At 36.5% G+C, this 21,884-nt stretch overlaps 1 protein-coding gene across 5 annotated transcripts in view; it reads right to left on the bottom strand.

Moving 5' to 3' along the window:
* Positions 1-401: 401 nt before the first annotated feature.
* plrdgb (PITP-less RdgB-like protein) overlaps positions 402-21,884 on the bottom strand; it is a 64,386-nt gene continuing 42,903 nt past the window's right edge. For 3 of the 5 annotated variants that reach the window (XM_089123510.1, XM_039693866.2, XM_089123511.1), the window contains 13 exons: positions 20,099-20,286; positions 18,126-18,268; positions 17,823-17,993; positions 16,629-16,808; positions 16,316-16,464; positions 13,350-13,466; positions 12,572-12,688; positions 11,136-11,284; positions 10,130-10,279; positions 9,582-9,765; positions 8,308-8,436; positions 7,821-8,192; positions 402-1,295 (listed from right to left, as the gene is read on the bottom strand). In XM_089123510.1, coding sequence (XP_088979636.1) covers positions 7,839-8,192; positions 8,308-8,436; positions 9,582-9,765; positions 10,130-10,279; positions 11,136-11,284; positions 12,572-12,688; positions 13,350-13,466; positions 16,316-16,464; positions 16,629-16,808; positions 17,823-17,993; positions 18,126-18,268; positions 20,099-20,286 — 2,031 coding nt within the window. In that variant the 3' untranslated portion in view covers positions 402-1,295; positions 7,821-7,838. Of the gene's footprint in view, positions 1,296-2,788; positions 7,045-7,820; positions 8,193-8,307; positions 8,437-9,581; positions 9,766-10,129; positions 10,280-11,135; positions 11,285-12,571; positions 12,689-13,349; positions 13,467-16,315; positions 16,465-16,628; positions 16,809-17,822; positions 17,994-18,125; positions 18,269-20,098; positions 20,287-21,884 lie in introns of those variants that run through there. The other 2 variants (XM_039693867.2, XM_089123509.1) reach the window with 2 other exon arrangements.

Below are 21,884 nucleotides of genomic sequence, written 5' to 3'. Positions count from 1 at the left end.
GGAATGAGCCCAATGAGTTGTTGCCCGCAGTTTATTGCACATAATAACTCTTTAAAGTTAAGTCACATGTAACTTAAGTAACAGTCGCGTGGCAAGGCTATTCTCTGCTATAGTGTGCATCGGCCTAAAACAAGAGCTTTTGTAACCTTTTGAAGTAGGCCTAGCGCATTAAAATTCATATATTGCAACCCTTTGTGATATACATATCGCAATATTTTGATATATCATGACGTGCAGGCCTAGTTTAGGGGTAGAGTGGTGTTGGGACTCAATTTTCAGATAGAAATTGTTTGAGGATCAAATCCTGTATGTCTTACTTGGGAAAATCAAGATATCCTAGCCTACCAGAATGACTTTTTTAAAACACTTTTTTTTATGCTCGGAAATAAGTAGTCGACACATTTCAACAGATAGGCCTAGTTTTGTAACTTCCAATAACACTGTTTATGAAATAGATTTATACAGTTATATACAGTTTTGTGCAGTACAGCCAAAATCACAAACAGATTCTCTCTGAAAATGTCACAGACGTCAAACCACAGCAGGACATCTAAAAACTCTGTCAGCACACAATCTATTAGCACATACTTCACCCTAGAACTATAGTCTTTACATAATGCATGAGTATGAAGCAACATTTTGACAAAAAGATTCTGGGTTAAACGAAACATGCAGACAGGAGTCCAAAAAAATCTATTAATAAACACCTGGAGACGTGCTTTTACTTTACGGCTGATTAAAACACAAGAAAACGGGGTCTTCTGAGAAACGCCTGCCAGGTGATCCGACAGACGTGTGGGTCATAAAGAACACAATGCCTCAGGTTGCAGGAGGACAGCTATAAATAGATGCGGCTCAGGTGCTCATGTCCATGGTTACCTTCACAAAGACCATTACAGGAGTCTGCAGGAAAATATTCACCACATGAAACGAGTCTCCCGGCAAAGCACAAAACTCAATAAAGATGACCGTGACACTACTTTCTATAGCTATTCTCTGTCATACATCTGTCTCCTCCATGTTCCTCTTTCATTCAGTCTGCTGTAAGAGTCACATGGGGGTTGTTAAAGTGTTCAGTGTCCAATCTTCACATTTGTTCTAGGGCTCTTTCTAACAGCACGCGTATTTTTGTCTTGTCTCTCTCCGGTGGGATTGTTTGTTTTGGAGATAATTTGCAAATCCTTGCAGCTCACTGTTCACTGCTCTCGTCTAGCAAGGAGCCCATAGAGTTGAACGGTTCTTCTGGTTTGAGATGAGATCTTGATGTGTTTGATGATTAAATTGGTCTGCATGTACTGAGGATGGAGAAAGAAACTTGAGATTAGTAAGAGGTTGGAGAAATGAGCTTGTTCAAGATGGTCTTCCAGCCGTACCAGTCAATGCCAGAGCTGTAGAATCACTGTATAACACATGTTAGCAATTTAGTGCATTAATATACAATTCAAAATCAGATGCTTTACAATGGCTTTGAATGTAGCTCATTCAATAAGATTTTAGGCAAGGCAAGCCAAGTTCATTTATATAGCATATTTCATACACAATGGTAATTCAAAGTGCTTTACATAGAAGAAATTAAAATAATCAAAACAATTGTGTATGTCTTTCAGCTTGACCCCATGAGCTCCTTTTGGGACCTTTACAAAATAAATCGAATTCAGTATAAACATCAGAAGCATTTTAGGCATTTCAGTCATGAGTTATTTTTTTCTTCTTCTGTATTATAAGCATCCGATTTATTAATTTCTATGGAATCTGCAAATGCTATTTCTAAAGAAACTAAATCTTGCATCATCAGAGACAGAGGCATTGTGGAAAAGTTCAATATAAAATAACAGAATAATAGGTTCAAAATGACTAAATATGACATTTGAAAGTAAATAATTTCAAAATCAATATATTTAAAAATAATTATTATTTTAGGGGTCCATAGCATTAAAAAGTTTGAAAACCCCTGTTATAATGTAAGTGTAAATAAGTGTAAAGAAGTAATTTATAATTAAAAAAAAACAAAGAGAAACTAAAATATGTAGGCCTAAATAAGATTTATGTATTTGAATTGCATATACAATTCCCATCCATTTATCTTACACAATTTTAACGTAACTATAAACACTTGTAGTTACGTTCTATAGTATCCAGCTGCAGACCCGCAGCACACCAGTTTCAGAACCCCAGCGCCAGAACCGGAAGTAAGGGGCGGAGTTAGTTCTAACCAACACCAGCGCCAGGAACGTAAGTGAGGGGCGGAGCTTAGATTTGAAACCAAATAACGCCACCTAACGTAATTTGGAGGGTATTTTACACATGAAACAGCTTTTATTGAACAAGAAACGTCCTACTCTCTATGATGCTATACATTACTGTACAATAAGCAAACATTGATTTTGTGTAAAATAATTGTATATAGTTTCAGTTATTCGTTTCATTGTATTATGAGTTACTTCCTGATCATGATGGTGAAAAAAATAATACTTGAAACTTATGGGCATTTTAATGTAGGCCTATAGTTTAGTAATTTTAGCTAAGCAGTTTATACATACGTGTAAATTTAGGAAGATAAGACCTTTGTTTTTTTGTTTTTTACGAAGGAGTTAACTTTGTATAATAAAGCTTTGAAAGATATAAAACAAGACAATTGGAGGTTTTCAAAATTATACATAATCTGATAACTCATTAGACCTCTGTGATATTTTATGTTCTATTTATTTATTTATTTATTGTGTTCACAAAAATCTTAAATTGTTTTGATATTGAAGATGTATTTGTAAGATGATTTTGATTGTTTAATAAAAAAAAAACGCATGGGTATTTTTTTTATAAAATATACTTTATTTCACAAGAACATGTGCAGCATGCATTTTTCGTGTAAAATAATGTCAAAATCTAAAAAAGAGCAAATTCGGCATTGTTTTGTTAAAAATCTATACAAAATGACCAATTCAACCCAAGATAGGCCTGTTTTATCACAACAATTTTGTTCAAATTTAACTTACAATGTATCAAATGAGGAACTCAAGGCCCGTTTTGTCCTTACATGCTTGCTAAAATAATTATAATATGCAATAATAATAATTCCGTCCTCCCTCACTTCCGGTTCTGCCGCTGGGGTTCTGAAACTGGTGGTGCAGCGGGTCTGCAGCTGGATATATCTCGTTACGTTACAACTGTACTGTAGTTACGGTTGTTTCAACCCAAATTTGGGTCAAATATGGACAAACCCAAATGTTGTGCTAAAAATGCAATTTAAAATTTTAACCCAACTTCAACTTTCACTTTCAACTGTAAATTTGTTTATTACATTTTTAACCCAACATTTGGGTTGTCCATATTTGACCCAAATTTGGGTTGAAACAACCCAGCATTTTTTAGAATGTAATAAACTTAATGTGATGCATATTTGTCGGTCATACATAAATAAAATCAGTAAGATGCATTTTAAAATATATATTCATTTTCAAAACATATCTTAGCAAGAGCATTAATAGATTAATACTGCCACATAACTTGAGCAGTTTAGTATTGTAAATTGTCTATTAATGGCCCATAATTAACAGAGTCAAAGATCATTTGCTTTCTTTACCCTTGTGTTTCTCAGAAAAGATTCGCTGTAAGTGTCCCTGGTTTAGAGCAGTTCAATCACAATTACTTGCTCCAATAGACTGTGAAAGAGAAACACAACTCAAACATCAGCCAAAGGGAACATCGTCTCACAGTGTCCATCACACTTTCGAGAAGCCCCTCCCTAAAAGTTCAAGACAGATTCGCCAAATCGCAGGCATTCCTGTCGTTTACAGACACATGATGACAGAGTGCAGAGACCTGGGCAACTCCAGTGTGTCACAGCAACCCAGATGGGAGCCAGTGGTCTTCTGTGAGCCAATGGGCTGCTCTGGCTCTAAGCGATACAATAAAAAAAGAGCCTGTTTCCAAATTACATTCTGCTCCAATAACCACTCAACGTGTGTGTTTGTCGGTGCACTACATCAAATATCAGTGAATCTCTGCAGGTTTGTGATACGAATGGAGCTCTGTATTGGAGCGCTTTCAAATCAATCACAAAAACGGGTGTCTCCATGACAACAGCTGAGAAACATCTCCCAATGAATATGTCAGCATGCCTTCTCTGATAAAGAGCATTAGTAATGAGTTGCGCACTGCTGATGTCAGAGCAGAAATAATGATGGGTAGATCACGTCTGAAATGTACAGAGGTAGCTATAAATGTACTAATGACGTGAAATACAAGTAGAGCACAACGGGGCTAAAGGCAAACCTTAAGAAATACATTATACTCCCAAAGGGTATGAAAATTATTGAACATTGATAGAGCAACAGATTTTGCGTAAAAAAAAAAACGAGTCCGATCTCATGAAAGTTCGTATCTATGGCACGAATGTCATTTCTCGTGGCATTTATACGCCAAAAACAGTTTTTGCGTGTATATGGTACGCGTTTTTCGTGTGCATATGATGCGCACTTTTTGGCGTATAATATGCACAAACTCTCCACCCCCCTCCCCCCTAAACCTACCCCAGGGTTTAATGCCACGAGAGATGACATTCGTGGTATAAATACGCATCTTCATGAGACTGTGTTGAAAAAATCATAAAAGTATTTAGGCCTTTTGCCCCAAATACCATCCTTTTACATAGAGCTATTGAAAAAAAATGTTTGTTTTTTTTAATTAACTAGAACAAAACTGAAAATCATTAAGAAGACCTGTTTCAAAATATATTCAGTAAATTTAGCGATTATCATTTTCTACTTAAATCTAAAACATTTTTAAAAACACCAAATATTAGATATAATTAGCCCATAATCAACTTTGTGCTGGCCGGTCTGAGTGTTTCCCAATCTGCTCAGTTACTGGGATTTTCACACACAACCATTTCTAGGGTTTACAAAGAATGGTGTGAAAAGGGAAAAACATCCAGTATGCGGCAGTCCTGTGGGCGAAAATGCCTTGTTGATGCTAGAGGTCAGAGGTGAATGGGCCGACTGATTCAAGCTGATAGAAGAGCAACTTTGACTGAAATAACCACTCGTTACAACCGAGGTATGCAGCAAAGCATTCGTGAAGCCACAACACGCACAACCTTGAGGCGGATGGGCTACAACAGCAGAAGACCCCACCGGGTACCACTCATCTCCACTACAAATAGGAAAAAGAGGCCACAATTTGCAAGAGCTCACCAAAATTGGACAGTTGAAGACTGGAAAAACGTTGCCTGGTCTGATGAGTCTCGATTTCTGTTGAGACATTCAGATGGTAGAGTCAGAATTTGGCGTAAACTGAATGAGAACATGGACCCATCATGCTTTGTTACCACTGTGCAGGCTGGTGGTGGTGGTGTAATGGTGTGGGGGGTGTTTTCTTGGCACTCTTTAGGCCCCTTATTGCCAATTGGGCATCGTTTAAATGCCACAGCCATGTCCATCCCTTGATGGCCACCATGTCCCCATCCTCTAATGGCTACTTCCAGCATGATAATGCACCATGTCACAAAGCTCGAATCATTTCAAATTGGTTTCTTGAACATGACAATGAGTTGACTGTATTAAAATGGCCCCCACAGTCACCAGATCTCAACCCAATAGAGCATCTTTAGGATGTGGTGGAACGGGATGTGCATCCCACAAATCTCCATCAACTGCAAGATGCTATCCGATCAATATGGGCCAACATTTCTAAAGAATGCTTTCAGCACCTTGTTGAATCAATGCCACGTAGATCTAAGGCAGTTCTGGAGGTGAAAGGGGGTCAAACACAGTATTAATATGGTGTTCCTAATAATCCTTTAGGAGTGTATATTTCGCATTAAGCGGAATTATGGATCTTGTCGTCAAGCTGATGGATCTTTTATGGATGAGGGAATACATTGATGTTTTTAACATGACTGTGGTGAAGCAGGGCGCGATTGCTAGACGTATATCAGCGCCACACGCAACGCGAGTCCCGCGGATATAAAGGAATAAGGACATTTCATTCTACCAAACTACACCGAGTGCTGAGTTACTCACGCAGGTCAGTTTTAGGGGAATTAAACATGAGGTAATGAGTTTCACTTGCTCTAACAATTTCACTATCACACTAAACGCCACTGTGGGAGGAATATTGTTAGTTAGGTTGTTTGTTGGCTGTATGAGACTAAGCTAGATTAACATTAGAGCATTAGAGATAACATACAGATCAGATTCTAACTTGCTGAACTAGCTGACATAACATTGTTTAGTTTTATGTACATTTGCTCAACATGCTGTCAAGTCAAATTTAGTTGCGAACGTGGAGCTCTCGGCATCTCGAAAGATGCTGATCTTCGTTTTAGTCGTCTTTTTGTCTCAAAGTCTGCTTGCCATGGTCCATAATGTTTGAAGAAAACAACAACAGAGTGAGTGTCCTTCTAGGCATAACCCGTTGTCAACGCCTGTCGCCATGGTTACTATTGCAGTACAAGGCCATTGACTGGCGACTCCTCACACCTGCTCACACACGCCCCGTTTACTTGGTTAAAAATCACAATTTTCTCGCGATTTTAGTTGGAAACATTTGGGATATTGTAAGTAATCAACTAAACAAAATATTTAACATTGGCCAAGTGTTTTTTGGATATTTTACTGAAAAAATCCTGCATATTGTACCTTTAACTAGTGCTGCAACTACTACTAATTCTAGGTTAACTACAGTGGCAGTTAACTACTGACTGTGTTATATAACGTGATACTGATCACAAGTTAGTCAAGTAAAACTGGGCTCAGTAAAACGATCATATTTTGCATTTGATCTTCATTTTTTCATGAGAACCAACCATATCCCGATCCCTCGAGGTGTATGGAATTGAAATTCACCACATAGTCAGTCTCTAGATGTGTATGGTGATAAAGTTGTAGCCTCCCTCTCGAGTGTGAGACTGATTTGGAAGTGCTCTATCGCTGACAGACAGAGCAATTTCAGCCTCATTGAGTCTCTGATCAAAGTAGAAGTGAGTTCTCTCATCCATGAAGCAGCAGTACACACTGCTCTTCAATAGATACTGTTACTCCCAAACTAGAAAAAAACAAAAACAAAACACGAACATTTTTCAAGATCTCCAGAAATCTTGGGGGTGAATGCATGGCCGTCCTTTGGATTTATTATAATCTATCTCATCGAATTCAAGAATAAACTATTTTGAAAGTTTTTGTGGAATGGTTTACCAATATCCAGATATAATCTTCCTCTATTAACATGTTTAAAATGTTTATTTGTTTTGATTAAGCCTTTGCTACTTTGTAAGGACCATTAGGTTTGGATTTGATGCATTTATAATCTTATTTTTTCTCCCCCTCTCTTATCCCTTTCTTTCTCTGTTTTAATAATTTTATCCCTTTGAAATTGTACTTGCACTTTAGTACATTCTGTGTTTTTCAAGGTGCTTTATAGATACATTTCGATTTGATTATTTATTTACTAGTGAGTAAAGTGCATTAACACTAACACTTTCACTAAACTAGTAATAGTTAACTAAAAATGCACTATGCATCACATGGAAAGTATAAATGAAGAGTTTAGATGCAAAAGCCTCTAAATGCCATTTGAAATTTTCTTCTTTAATTATGATTTTTTTTATCAAACTTGTATATTTAAGTGCAGTAATTTCACTTAAATAACAATTAATAGGTAATTATCATTGCCATTTAAGTGAAATCACTGAACTTAAATATACAAGCTTGATAAAAATGATCATTCTAGAAGAAAATTTCAAATGGCACTTAGAGGCTTTTGCATCTGAACTTTTCAAATGTTCCCTAGTAATTAACTAGCAACTTTGTTTCTCAACATACCCTTTTAACACAATTCCTTTATAGCACAACATCCTGTATTCTCCCCTCTCCTTCATCCTCCTCTTCCTCTTGATCATCGGTCTGGATGCGAATCTCTGGTCCGTCTTTCTGAGATTCAGGCTGGCTCTGAGCACGCTCAGGTTTGGGGGTTGAGACAGATGACGAGGGTGGAGACCGCTGCTGAACAGACATGGCTCGACGCAGCAGCGGAGTGCGCTTGCAGGACAGGAAGTCTGGGGATGGAGACAGGAAGTCCGTTTTGGAGGAAAGGCCAAACGATCCCTGCCGAAGCACCATGCGGTTCTTTTTTGAGCGTGAGCCGTGCTCAAACTCAAGAGTGGAGAGGTGAGCTGCGTAGCCTTCGCACAAGAACTATGACACATGACAAAGAGACAAAGGGAGGGAAAATTGAGCTTGAAGGGATTCAGTACTGTTAATCGTTTTAGTTGACCAGGTTATGATATTTTCCTCTTATTCTGAGCTTTACCTGGCACTGGTGCTGATGTTTCTTGGATGGCCTGCCCACAATGTATATCTGATTAGGTGCAAGTCCCAATGTGCTGTATACGGACATGTCCTTCATTGAGCCATACGCCGCACTGATATTAATGTGACACTACGTGGAAACACAAATATATTTTTAGAAAAAATATTTTTGTTTTTATGGCCCAGTTACTTCCTTTTTTACACTCGTCCAGGTGTAATTTAATAACGGTGCAATCTGAAAGTTGATAACTAAGACATGAGAAAATATTAGGAGTTTTAACGAGAGATGAATTTACTAAAAGTTTAAGAGATTACAGGTAATCGATTTCACGTATCCATTAAGGTAAACTTTACTATCCCACGGGGGAAATTCATATGATCATTCATTACGCACCCTTGTCACAACATAGTCTCTAAAAACACATGAAATGACAGAAATGAAAGGAGAAGTTCACTTTAAAAAAAAATGAACAAATCTTTTTCCGAGTCAAAGATTCATTCGTTCGTTCGAGTTTGAACAGGAGAGTCACGAACGTGCATCACAGAACAGAGCAAGGCGACCATTTGAGCTTATAAAACTTAAACTTTGTTATTTATTTATTAAATGAGTGATCGTTTCGCTTGATAAGACCCTTATTCATCGTCTGGAGTCGTTTTAAGCCCAGTTTGTTTGTGTACAGTTTGCGGTTTGCACTGAAACTGTCTTTTGGACCTTGAACCGTTTGGTTCCCATTGAAGTCCATTATATGGAGAAAAACCTGGAATGTTTTCATCAAAAACCTTAATTTCTTTTCGACTGAAGAAAGAAAGACATGGACATCTTGGATGACATGGGGGTGAGTAAATTATCAGCAAAAGTTTTTTTTTTAAAAGTGAACTACTCCTTTAACAATGACAATATAAAAGAAATAACAATATGACGAGCACAATCCAACATCTAACGGTAAAAAAAGTCTAATATTTTCAGGTAGCTAAAAATGTGATAGCTTGCGATGTACAACTTCCCTTTATACTATTACTACTTCCCGTTATAACCACGCATACACTAACCCTGTGGCATTAATTGTATTAATTGTTCTTAGCATTTAGCAGAATGATCTGCAGCAACAGCAGCAACCACAGAAATGTTATAAAATGAGGCTAATCATTACTCGCCAATTTGCTACTCTCTAAAGTTGAAAACAAACATTCAAAACCAACAAAATCATCTTCTAATGCAACATATTGTAATGCATAATGTAAATGTTCGGCTGGTTGATGTGTGCAGAGGCAGACCTCTTTCACCAGACTCTTCAGAAAAAGGGTTTTCTGGCGCAAGGGGTCATGGACGAGTCCTTCTGAGAAGAAGACCATGCCCTGAGGGAAGTTGTGTTGAGAGAGCCAGGACACCACCCTCTGCTTCTGCATGTCAGGACGGCCAGTAATGTAGATGATCAGATAGCCAAGATCCTGCCAATGTCTAGAGAATAATCAAAACAAATGCAGTCAACACTAAAATTTGTGTAAAATATTAGGTGTGATGAACTAAATGAATCCAATTCAGTTTCAGATTCTGAAAGTTCTGTTTATGAACCCTAATGTCACATTGGTTTTTGGGTTTTCTTCATTTTTATGTTTAATGTCTTTTATTTTGAAGTTTAGTCATGTGATTCCTTGCCCTCGTGTGATTATGCCTATGTTCTGATTGGTTGTTCCGGTCATGTGTTTACACATGTGCATGTCCGCCATGTACTTATCATTAGTGTTACGGCCTGAGCCTTATGTTTATTTGTGTGTGCTTGTATTTCTTTGGTATTTCTTCTTAACCTTAGTCACACGTTTACCTGACCACATCCACAGCTCCGGGGCGGACTTTGGGATCACTACCCATTAGGGAGACACTGGCAGCAAAGGAGCCATCAATACTAAACACCACACACTCCATTCCCCTTGGCAACACTGTGAGGAATGCCTCAGCGCTGGTCTGATCACCTCTGTAAAGAAAAATAAAGAAACGCAACCAGCTCAGGTAGAAAATTCGGTAACACTTTACAATACGGGTGCACTAATATGCATTAATTCATGCTTAACTAATGCACGGATAATCATGAGTTAATGTATAACTAATGAAGAACTAAACCATTAATTAATGATTACTGCATCTGCAGCTAATAAAGAGTCTATATGATTAATAGATTAATTAATACAGAAATTGCTATGAATTCAATGTGTCATTGTGTATTAATTCCTTAATTAACTAATAGTGTAAAATAATGTGTTAATTGCCACAATTAGTCAATGCCATGCTTGTCTGCTTTAATTGATCATTAGCTAATGATTTGCAAAGGTATCATTATGTTATGACTTTACTTGCTGGGGCACATCATTATTAACTAGTCATTTAGTAATTTTCACATGAATTTGCACTAACAATGAAGTAATTAATCATGTATTAATGCATATTAGTGTACCTGTCATATTATCTGGAAGTTGAAATACAAGACTTTGGCTCATTCTGGTAATTAACATATTAATTAACACTATTAGTTAAAGAAATGAGCTATTACAGAATTAATCCACAATTACATATTTAATTCAAAACAATTCATGTATGAACTAATACACACTCTTGATTAGTTCCTAATGTGGTAATCATTAATGAATAGCTTAGATGATCATTAGTTACACATTAATTCAGTATTATCTGTGCATTAGTTAAGCATAAATTAATGCTTATTAGTGCACCCGTATTGTAAAGTGTTACCGTAAATTCCTCCATTCTCCATTCCATGGTCTATAGATAGATATACAGAGGATACACAGTTTTGTGATGAGAATGTGAACACTTACTTGACCACCATTTTGATGGGGTAAACGCCCACCCCCAGTTTTTTATTATCAGGGATGGTGTAGGACACACGTCCGTTGCCGCTGGTCACCACAGTGTCAAACAGCACCCAACGGCCGGAGGCAGGCTGGGTCTTCAAAAACACATCCACCTGAGAATCAAGATCATAATTTTAAGTTTCAAATGTACGAAAGTACGAAATGCTTTTTTTGTCCCAGCTATCCATTAGAATGGGAATCTAAAGCCACTTTTCCACTGTTAGGCCGAACGGTTATAGGAACAACTTGAGCCTATTCCGGTACCAGTCTTTCTGGTATTCTCAGCATGGATGATAGAATGCATGTAGTGACGTTGCCACTCAGGATTGGTCACTTGTCTGTTGGCTGGCGGCTACCATTTTCTCTGTAGCTGGCTAAACACGGAATTTGAGCGACATAAATGAATAATAAAATTAAAAGAATTATTTGATCATCCTCCATAACGTGGTCGCGATTTACATAATATAATCTGCAACTATTGCGTTAACGAGACAACAACTGACACGTTTGTATTATGATCCAAAGAGCCATTATCAGCCCCACAGTGGCCCACTTTGACTGATTGGCATGCAATGGAGCGATTAAACAGAGAACGGTTTGGCCCAATGTCGGAAAAGCGGCTTAACAGATCATTTTCTCTAGACCTCTTATGCCTGGTTCAGATTACACGATTTTAGCCCGATTTTGGCATGATCCATTTGATGTAGGCTGTCGTGGGGATTCGTAAACGACAACGGGCGTTGGGACACAAGATTCGATCGTATCATCTCGTATAATGTCTCATAGAGGGCGACAACCTACGTCGCGTCTGAGATGCTTCACGACATCATGATAAAAAGACTAGCATGTTTAATTTTTTTAACGGTCGTCCATGTATGTGGTTGACCAATAGGAAAACAAAAGCTTTTCCATACACAACTTTCAAAAATGGCGAAACAAAAGAGAGACGATGGTGCTAACGTTAAAACTAAAAGTAAAAATATATAAGAAAACAATATTTTACCTCAAGTTCTCTTTGGAGGATTGACAGCCCATACTGTCCACTTCGTGTAATCCAGGAACGTGTCCATTGTCGGGTTTTCTTTTTTTTTTTTTTTTTACTTTTTTCTGATACAACACTCACCGCTTGTTTGTTTACGTTCGTTTCCGGAAGTCACACGCTACTAGTTTTGCCTTCTCGATGACATCACACGTGCCGTTAAAGACGGCATGCGATGACTGGTCAGAAAGCAACGTGTAGTCTGACATGTGTCTTGTCCACGACACAAGATTTTAGTAGTCAAAATCGCGTAATCTGACACATTGACTATCGTAACAGAAAAAAAATTGTGTAATCTGAACCAGGCATTAGGGTTTTGTAGTATTGGTTATGATGCTTGTCGTTTCGACATCAACAATACCTTCTCTCCCGTTAGGGTCACCATGTCAAGAGGGCCATACATAAATCGCCCCACCAGCATCTGTGGCCCATCCTCTGTCACAATGACATCATGAACTCGGTGATTTGCCGTTACATTCTGTTAATGAACAATAAAATGATTAAGCCTTAAAAACAAAAAGGTACACCGTAAAAAAAATACTTTCATGATTTGTAATCACAACATATTTTCTTTTGTCAAATCAACTTAGATAATTGATGTAGTTCAGATAACATAATATTTTGAGTTTCTGATGGTTAAATCAATCTCCTTCATTGTATTAACTCAATTTTTCCATTTCAATGAACTTAAAATTCTTGGTTAAAACAACTCTTGGTTTCTGAAGGACCGGGTGACACTGAAGACTGGAATAATGGCTGCTAAAAATCCAGCTTTGGCATCACAGGAAAAAAACAAACATTTTACAATATATTCAAATAGAAAATTGTATATATAAAAAAATTAAAAAATTGTAAAATAGTCATTTTAAATTGTAATAATATTTCACAATATTATTGTTTTTTTTTCTGTATTTTTGATGAAATAAAAAAAAAAAATTATAGCCTGGGAGAGCACAAGTTTCAAAAGCTGTTAAAACATTTTGAATCGAATGTACAGCAGAGGCCCCGTTTGTTCAAAAATGCAGACTAGACATGAAACATTATTATTATACATTTCCAGCTAAATTATATGTATTATTAAATCAATCACACTGTACAACACTGTTTCATAAAAAAGAGTAATTGCAGGTGATGCTAACCCGTAATTTGACATGTGTCCGCCTGCGAAGCCACTTCTCACGGGGGCTGGATGGAGAGATGGGAATAGTGTCCGAACAATTGGCCTCCCCGGCCTTCAGGCAGTCACACCGCAGTACCTGACAAAGAGAGTGGCAGAAAAAACTGCTGTAATTTCCAATCCTATAAATCCAATTTAAATGAAATCAATTCAATTTAAATAACAACTATTATTTTTTTAACAGATTTAAAAAAAAAGAAAAAAAATCGCAAACCACACAGTACATTTTTCTTAGAAAATATTTAACAATAATAATTTGGTTTAGTATGCATACAACAAATGTTTTGCATTTAATGTCTTTCGTAGATTTCGTCTCTGCTCCTTTCTAATTCATAATTCTGTGTTGTTAAAACCGTTCCATTGAGTCTGTCCTCTCTGGCATGACATCAGACAACATTTGCTGTAGACATTAAACTTAAAGAGATGCAGTTCTTTTCGTCGTTTGATTGGATCAATGCGCGTTTCCAAATATATTCACTGGATGACGCAATTCAGGATTATTACATAGTCTGTGCTGTTTGGCCTTCTCCCTCCCCCCGTTTGTTTAGAAGAAAGCTCATTGTTTGACACAGCGTCCCTCTAGAGCTCTTGAACAGATTGAGGAGTGAGTCACAAGTTCACATCTTAAACAAGGAGGTCTAGAACAACTGCAGAAAAAGCATTCTCATTCATCCTAATAGCAGTTGCTTGACTGATACAGCATTCCCTGAAAGTATGTGATTTCAATTCAGCCATATTATTTGCTTTTGGGTGTACAGGTTTTTTTTGTTTTGTTTTTTGCAAATCAATTGAACCACAAATGCCATGTGACTAATTCCTGGCAGCAAGTAAAATGCAATATATAATATAATATAAATATAACATAGCATTTTAGCAATTAAGTCGTGTGTTATGTTCTGTCATCATGTTTATTATTTATTTATTTTTTTCCTTCTTTTATTCACATACATATACTAAGGCCAAGAACAAAAAAGATGATCAAGTATGTGAACTGGTCCCCAAAAAAGCTCCAAAGCTTATACTCGGGGGCCATAACAATCAAAGAAAAAAGAGAAAAAATGTTAGTGGTTCAGTGATTCATTTAGACCGTTCACACTTGCACTGAATCGTTCGCAGCGATCTCTCACACCGAAATAGTAATGAGACACTTTATAAGACAAGGATGAGTTGGATATTCACTAAATTTTAGGAAACAAAATTGGCATTTGTCTTCTATAATTTGTCAGTTATGAAGGAGCTCATTATTGTGCATGCAGTTTGTGAACGGCTCTGTACTGCAGGCAAAAACAATTTATGTAAAAACATAGTATCACTTTTTTGTTGAGGGGCACCCCTAATTTTTGTGATTTATATGTTGTTTGAAAAAAATAATACAGAATATAAAAACGTTCTTACTACAGCATCTAACTGTAGGAGCTCTAAAAATCCTAATCTACTGTGTATTGTTAGTCTGACACTGTGCTGTGTTTATTAACTGAACCTGTTTAAATCTGAACCTTCAACACATAAAGAGGAACAGATATCTTTTTTTTTGCCAAAGTGTTCCTGTTCACAAGGGTGTAGTGATCGATTGATTTACAGCTATACTAACAATACGAGTCTTGAACAAACTGTCTTCATTCAGTTTTGATTCCATCTTTATTATTGTCTGATCAGATGGAAAACATGGAAACAATCCTCTTCAAAGGCACATAAATGTTAATCCTACAGAAAAACAAATGTTAGTGATGATTAATAAAAAAAGAAATCCTTTTAAAGGACAACTCCGGCGCAAAATGAACCTTTGGTCTAATTACACATTGCTACCTAGTCAACCGTTATCTGAGATTTGTTTTCATGATTGCCGAATGTAAATAGTTTTATCTCTAAAAACAGTTTAGCCAGTTCAATGCTAGTATATAGGGCATAGAGTAATGACAAATAAAAATCGCTTGTTATTACCACTAACAAGGCTCAAAATAGCCCCACACCAAAACGACAGCATAACAAGGGTCCCTACATTCAAACCGAAGCGTTGAGAACTTTGTCAGTGTCCACACAGTTTAATAAGAAGATATTTTATACACACAGTAAATTTCGCGAATACAGGAAGAAGCCATCTTTGAAAAATAGTCTCTACCAGTCGATCTACGAACGCCGATCCAAGTGCGCTGAACTGTGCAGAATCTCATATGATCCGTTGTTTCCAGAAGAAACACAAACACAAACCGTTTACTTGTCTTCAATATGTACACGTAGCCTACTGTTCGCGCTCACCTTATCACCTTATTCACATCTCACCAGCGCACTTGGATCGGCGTTCGTAGATCGACTGGTAGAGACTATTTTTCCAAGATGGCTTGTTCCTGAATTCGCGAAATTTACTGTGTGTATAAAACATCTGCTTATTAAACTGTGTGGACACTGGCAAAGTTCTCAATGCTTCGGTTTGAATGTAGGGACTCTTTTTATGCTGTCGTGTTACTGTGGGGCTATTTTGAGCCTTGTTAGTGGTAATAACAAGCGATTTTTATTTGTCATTACTCTATGCCCTATATACTAGCATTATACTAGCGTTATAGGCTAAACTGTTTTTAGAGATAAAACTATGTACATTCGGCAATCATGAAAACAAATCTCAGATAACGGTTGACTAGGTAACAATGTGTAATTAGACTAAAGGTTCATTTTGCGCCGGAGTTGTCCTTTAACTTTTAAAGTTCAGAGCAACTGATGACTGACAGGCGAGTAGGCGGTCCCTTTACGCTGTCACAAGTACATCAGGATAAAAAAAGTGGTTTACACTACATACTGTATGCAGTGTGGTCCAAAAGTGGTTTAGGACATTTACACCAGCATTTCCCGCTACCCACACTTCAGATAACCCAAGATGGATGTTAATACTTGGTTAATACAACCCTTATAGTAGAGCCAAGAACTGTCACTTACCTGTCTAAGAATAAAAGCCACAGCATCCGTTGACTCCCAGTATGAGGCGTGGAACAGGTGAGGCAGTGCTATAGTGGGAAAGGTGGTGAGCACATCTGGACAGTATAGCACGTAATCTAACCGCTTCGACCCCCACCACCGACTACATACTGAGAGAGAGAGAGAAAACAGAGGATTTGTGTCATACAAGCCTGAACCACACATGCAGATGAGCCTATATCTTCACATGCATCAAAGTCCCTGAGGTAATGATTTAAACATGAACATCCTGAAAGCACCAGATTCAAGGACATGCAGTGCTCTTGAGACTCACTGTTTGAGATGCTAACAGGCTCGCTCGGGGCAGTTTCAGACCCTTCGGCATCAGAGCGGGCGAGTCCGAGTGGAAAAACCCGATCGCTGCCCCTGCGAGACACACTTCCTCCACAGCACTGCTCTATGTGTCCGTCCACAGATGGACTGCTGTCTGACAAGTGTCTGAGCACGGTGTCTGCTTCGAGGGATAAAATTATAAAGAAATTATGCACAAATGTGAAAGCTCAAAGAAAAACAGATATGCTTTTTGCATGTACATTTTTGGGGTGTTAAATAATGGCGCAAAAACAAGCTCAAGATTTTAAACTTTTTAATTCTATGATTTAGAGTGGTGTGAATAAGTTTTGGCCCCCATGCTAAAGTTGCCTAAAAATAGGAATAAAAAATCATCTTTTGGATATTGATCTTAATGCCTTAATTAGAAAAATGAGGAAAACTCCAACCTTTAAGGACACAAATTTTCTTTGTGAATGAATAATGCATCATAAATAAATAAATGTTTTTCCTTAAAATATAGGGTGCATAAGTCATTGCCCCCCTATGTTAAATTCCCATAGAGTCAGGCAGATTTTTATTTTTAAAAGCCAGTTATTTCATGGATCCAGGATAATATGCATCCTGATAAAGTTCCCTTGGCCTTTGGAATTAAAATATAATATAATTATATTAATATTTAATATAATAAATATTAAAATGGGGTACTTTCCATAAGATCATCTTTCAATGCAAATCAAACCAGCTATTAGGCTAACTGAAGTAAAACCATGCCGATCTCTAGGTGTGGTGGAAGGTGTGTGATGATGTGGGGATATTTTAATTCCAAAGGCCAAGGGAACTTTATCAGGATGCATATTATCCTGGATCCATGAAATAACTGGCTTTTAAAAATAAAAATCTGCCTGAGTCTATGGGAATTTAACATAGGGGGGCAATGACTTACAGTATGCACCCTATATGATTTATGATACATTATTCATTCACAAAGAAAATTTGTGTCCTTAAAGGTTGGAGTTTTCCTCATTTTTCTAATTAAGGCATTAAGATCAATATCCAAAAGATGATTTTTTATTCCTCTTTTTAGGCAACTTTAGCATCAGTGATATGTAATACTGTTGTGTGCTTTTTTAAAACCCCAATTTAGCCCTATTTACTTGAGCGATGCGAGCTGGGGAGCCTGCGAGAAAGCTCTTACCAATGAGAGTGGAGCGCCTGTCTCCCAGAGGGTACCGCTGGTAACGGGAAACAGGAAACGGGGGGAGGTGGGTGAGGACTGGGTGCAGCAAAGGTTCCAGACGTGAGGCCGAGGGGTCCGACGGGTAGAACAGATTAAAAATCTGAGAACAAGCTGGTCGGAGCTGTGCCACTAATAGAGATGAGAGTCAAATTTTATCATCAAATTTTAAAGATAAATCACATTTATTATTTGGATAAAATATTTTTTCCTTGAAAATAAACAATTTGAGTGCGTGTGTGTGAAAGGGAAGCTGATTTGTACCATCAAGGGCAGGTAAAACTGTCCTCCTCATTGCGAGCACCAGCCCCAGTGGGCATCCCAGCAGAAAGCAATCTGACACTTCAAACTCAAAGCAGCCTGGATGGAGAGCCTGCCTGGAGTCACACTGATCATCCTGGGACAGACTGTGAGACAGCCAGTTATCTTCATTTATTATTAACACTTTGTTAATGATTAATCAGAATTAATGCTTTCGTTTTATGCTGATGTCATCATGTTCCCCCAAGACTTTAGAAACAAGTAGGAGGACCACATGATTTATTGTTGTTAATTTACAACATTTGGTGTGGCAGTATGGGGGTTCAGCTTTACAATAAATTAGGATAAACTGGGGCTGTAATAACCCCTCCAGAACCATCAACATGACATTGAAATGATGACAATAAAATAAAATGTAAAAATTTGTTTGTTTGGAGATGATTAATGAGGGGATGTTCGAGGACAGCTTGGATGGCATGTCTTGATGCAGATCTGGAACAGAGAGCGGGAAACAGCAAAGGTGCAGAACATACAGCTATGGAATAACAATACTGATGACAAGGACACTGAAAACTAAATAAAAACAGGGCAAACACATCAATTAGCAATTAATTCAAATGACTTTTTTGTTTTTTGACTCCCAACTGTTACAGTTTTTTTTATTTCAGACACTACTTTATCTGTAAACTGAACAATGTAACTGAATGACTCATTAGCATTCATGACATTCCATGCATGCTTTCATTTCATCGTTATGATCTGCATAAAACCGTCTCAAATACCACAGACTGTTTATTCAATTCCTTGTGTTTCTATTTATGTTTATTTCTATACCAACGTGAATATGCTTGTACACTGTAAAAAGGAATATGCTTTATCTAATCAAAATTATTAATTAAATTGAACAAATTAGGATTGAGTAATAATTAATCAAATTAATTCCTTAAAAGTTAACCATTTAAAATGAGTAAAACTCATTTTACTTTTTTAGTAAAACTTACTCATTACTCATCTTAACAATCAAAAAACAAACAAACATAAATTTAAGTCACCATTATGGTGATCAGTGTTTGTTTTAGGTTTGTTTTAAAATTACGGTTTTCTCCTTCAGTGATTCTGCTTCAATGTTGGCAATATAAAATAAAGAGTTCTTAATTAATCTTTGACGTCTGTCTGTTAGTGAGATATTTTTGTTAATTTTTTAGGTGTAAACTTTACTCATTTTACATGGTTCACTTTTAAGGAATACTTTGATTAATTATTACTCAATTCTAATTTGTTAAATTTAATTAATAATATTGTTTGTAATCTGTTGCCACAATTATATTGATTAGATAAAGCATATTCATTTTTACAGTGTATAAGCGTATTTATAAACATGTAAATGAGAATTTTGACACCAGTCTTTTGAAATGATTTCTGTGATTTTATGAATCCGGATATAATGTTTTAAAGTGCGACAAACCAACTAAATATAAAATAATAATAATAATACAAAAAAAAAAAAAAATATCACAATTTGTTATTTTTGTGCAGTCCCTGCGAGATTAAAAAATGTAATATTAAAATTAAGATTTTATTTGATTAAAATCATTAAAACTGTGTCATTTGTTAAAGGACATTACAATAGACTTGCAGGGTAAGTGATGAAGACGAAGGAAAACTATAAATGCATTACCATTTACAAGAATATTCCCAAGAAAACGTGTTTTGCTTCAAGCATTTTAATCAGACATGGAAAAAAATATATAATTTTTCAGTAATATAATATTTAGTTTTTAATATTGAGAAATTGCTCCAGCCATGCACTCCAAGACATGACAAACATGAACACATTCGCTTCAACTAAATTAATGAAATGATTGAAGGTTTTAGGTTTAATCAGACATATTGGGAAGCTTTTCTTCCTGAGGGAATAAGCAGTAACTAAAATGTCAACACATGTCAGTGAAGCAATGAACAAATCCACATCTCACCTGCTGATAAAGACATCACACTGACCACTGGCCACGTCTGCATCACAAGAGTCACTTTGCTTTCGGGTGAGTGGATAGGGGACTCCAGACAGCGGATCACACGGGGTTGACACATCAATGTTGCTCTTACTCAGGCGCTTGCTGCCTCGGAGAGTGGGACTCAGCGAGTTCACCGCACATGGCTTCTCCTGAAACATAAAGACAACCGACACCGAAGTCAGTTGTACATGTTCCTCATTATCAGTTTTCAGCGGTTGTGGTTGTCATCTTGCTTCCTTATTACCTTTTTTCCTTACAAAAAAATTCACACCATGGAATCTGTTTTCATATTTACAAACGAAGATATCTAGAATTACTATAGTAGTCGAACAAGACTGCCAAACAACGTTATGATAAATTATTAGAAATGAAAGAAGTATAAACCCCATTCATTTTCTCGAAATTGAAATGTTAATGGGAAAATGCAAGTGTTCGCAAACACTTGGATATACACTACCGGTCAAAAGTTTTAGATCAGTAAGATTTTTTATGTTTTCAAATGAATTCCCTTCTGCTCACCAAAGCTGCTTTATTTTATGAAAAAAAAAATGTTAAACAAACAGTAATATTGTGAAATATTATGACAATTTAAAATGACTGTTTTTTTATTTTAATATATTTTAAAATGTAATTTGAAAGCTGAATTTTCAACATAATTACTGTTGCCGATTACACATCAGTTTTCTGTGTCACATGATCCTTCAGAAATCATTCTAATAGGCTGATTTTATGCTCAAAAAACATAAATTGTTATTTTCAATGTTGAAAACAGTCGTGTACCATTTTTTTCCCCAAAAATTCTACGATGAATACAAAGTTCAAAAGAACAGCATTTATTTAAAATATAATCTTTTCTAACATTATAAATGTCTTTACTGTTACTTTCGATCAGTTTAACTCATCCTTGATGAATAAAAGTATTTTCAAAAATAAAAAATAAATTCTTTCTGACCCCAAACTATTGAATGGTAGTGATTAATGTTACAAAAGCTTTCCATTTCAGATCAATTCTGTTCTTTTGAACTTTCTATTAAAATAAAAATGTAAAAAACGGTTTTCAACATGGATAATAATCATAAATGTTTCTTGAGCATCATATTATAATAATTTCTGTAGGATCATGTGACACTGAAGACTGGAGTAATGATGCTGTAAATTCAGCTTTGATCACAGGAATAAATTACACGTCACTATATATTCACATAGAAAACTGCTGTTTTAAATTATAATAATATTTCACAATATTACTGTTTTTTAATCAAATAATTGCAGCCTTGGTGAGCAGAAGAGACTTCTTTTAAAAACATAAAAAATCTTACCGATCTAAAACTTTTGACCGGTAGTGTATGTCAAAATCTTGTGTTTATTTGTGATAATCTTAGCCCTGAATTAATATTGTCCAACCCTTACGAATGAGATGTGACAAATTACTTTGTTCCTTTTTTGTACAAAAGCGCCTTCTCCATATGTAGCCAAATAAATGTTATAATAACGCTGATAATAATTATTATTATTTGCGGACACGGACCAAAAACACACCACGTCTTCTAAGTCAGGTGACTGTAAATGCGCAAAACCTGTTTCCATTGCAGTTTTGTGAAAAATTACTTTTTCGAATTGCCTGAAAAACCTCCTCATGCGAGGGTAAAAACTTTTTTTGCGAAATGGACGTGTTTCCATTGTGCGTATTTTCAATTCACAATTTCAATTTGTGCTATTTTTAACAGTCTCATCGACGTCTTTTGAC

The sequence above is a fragment of the Pimephales promelas genome, chromosome 19 (genome assembly GCF_988280905.1).
Source record: "Pimephales promelas chromosome 19, fPimPro1.hap1.1, whole genome shotgun sequence".
NCBI classification, from domain to species: domain Eukaryota; kingdom Metazoa; phylum Chordata; class Actinopteri; order Cypriniformes; family Leuciscidae; genus Pimephales; species Pimephales promelas.
Note: the sequence above shows the minus strand (reverse complement) of the source record. Positions and strands in the feature narration are given on the sequence as shown.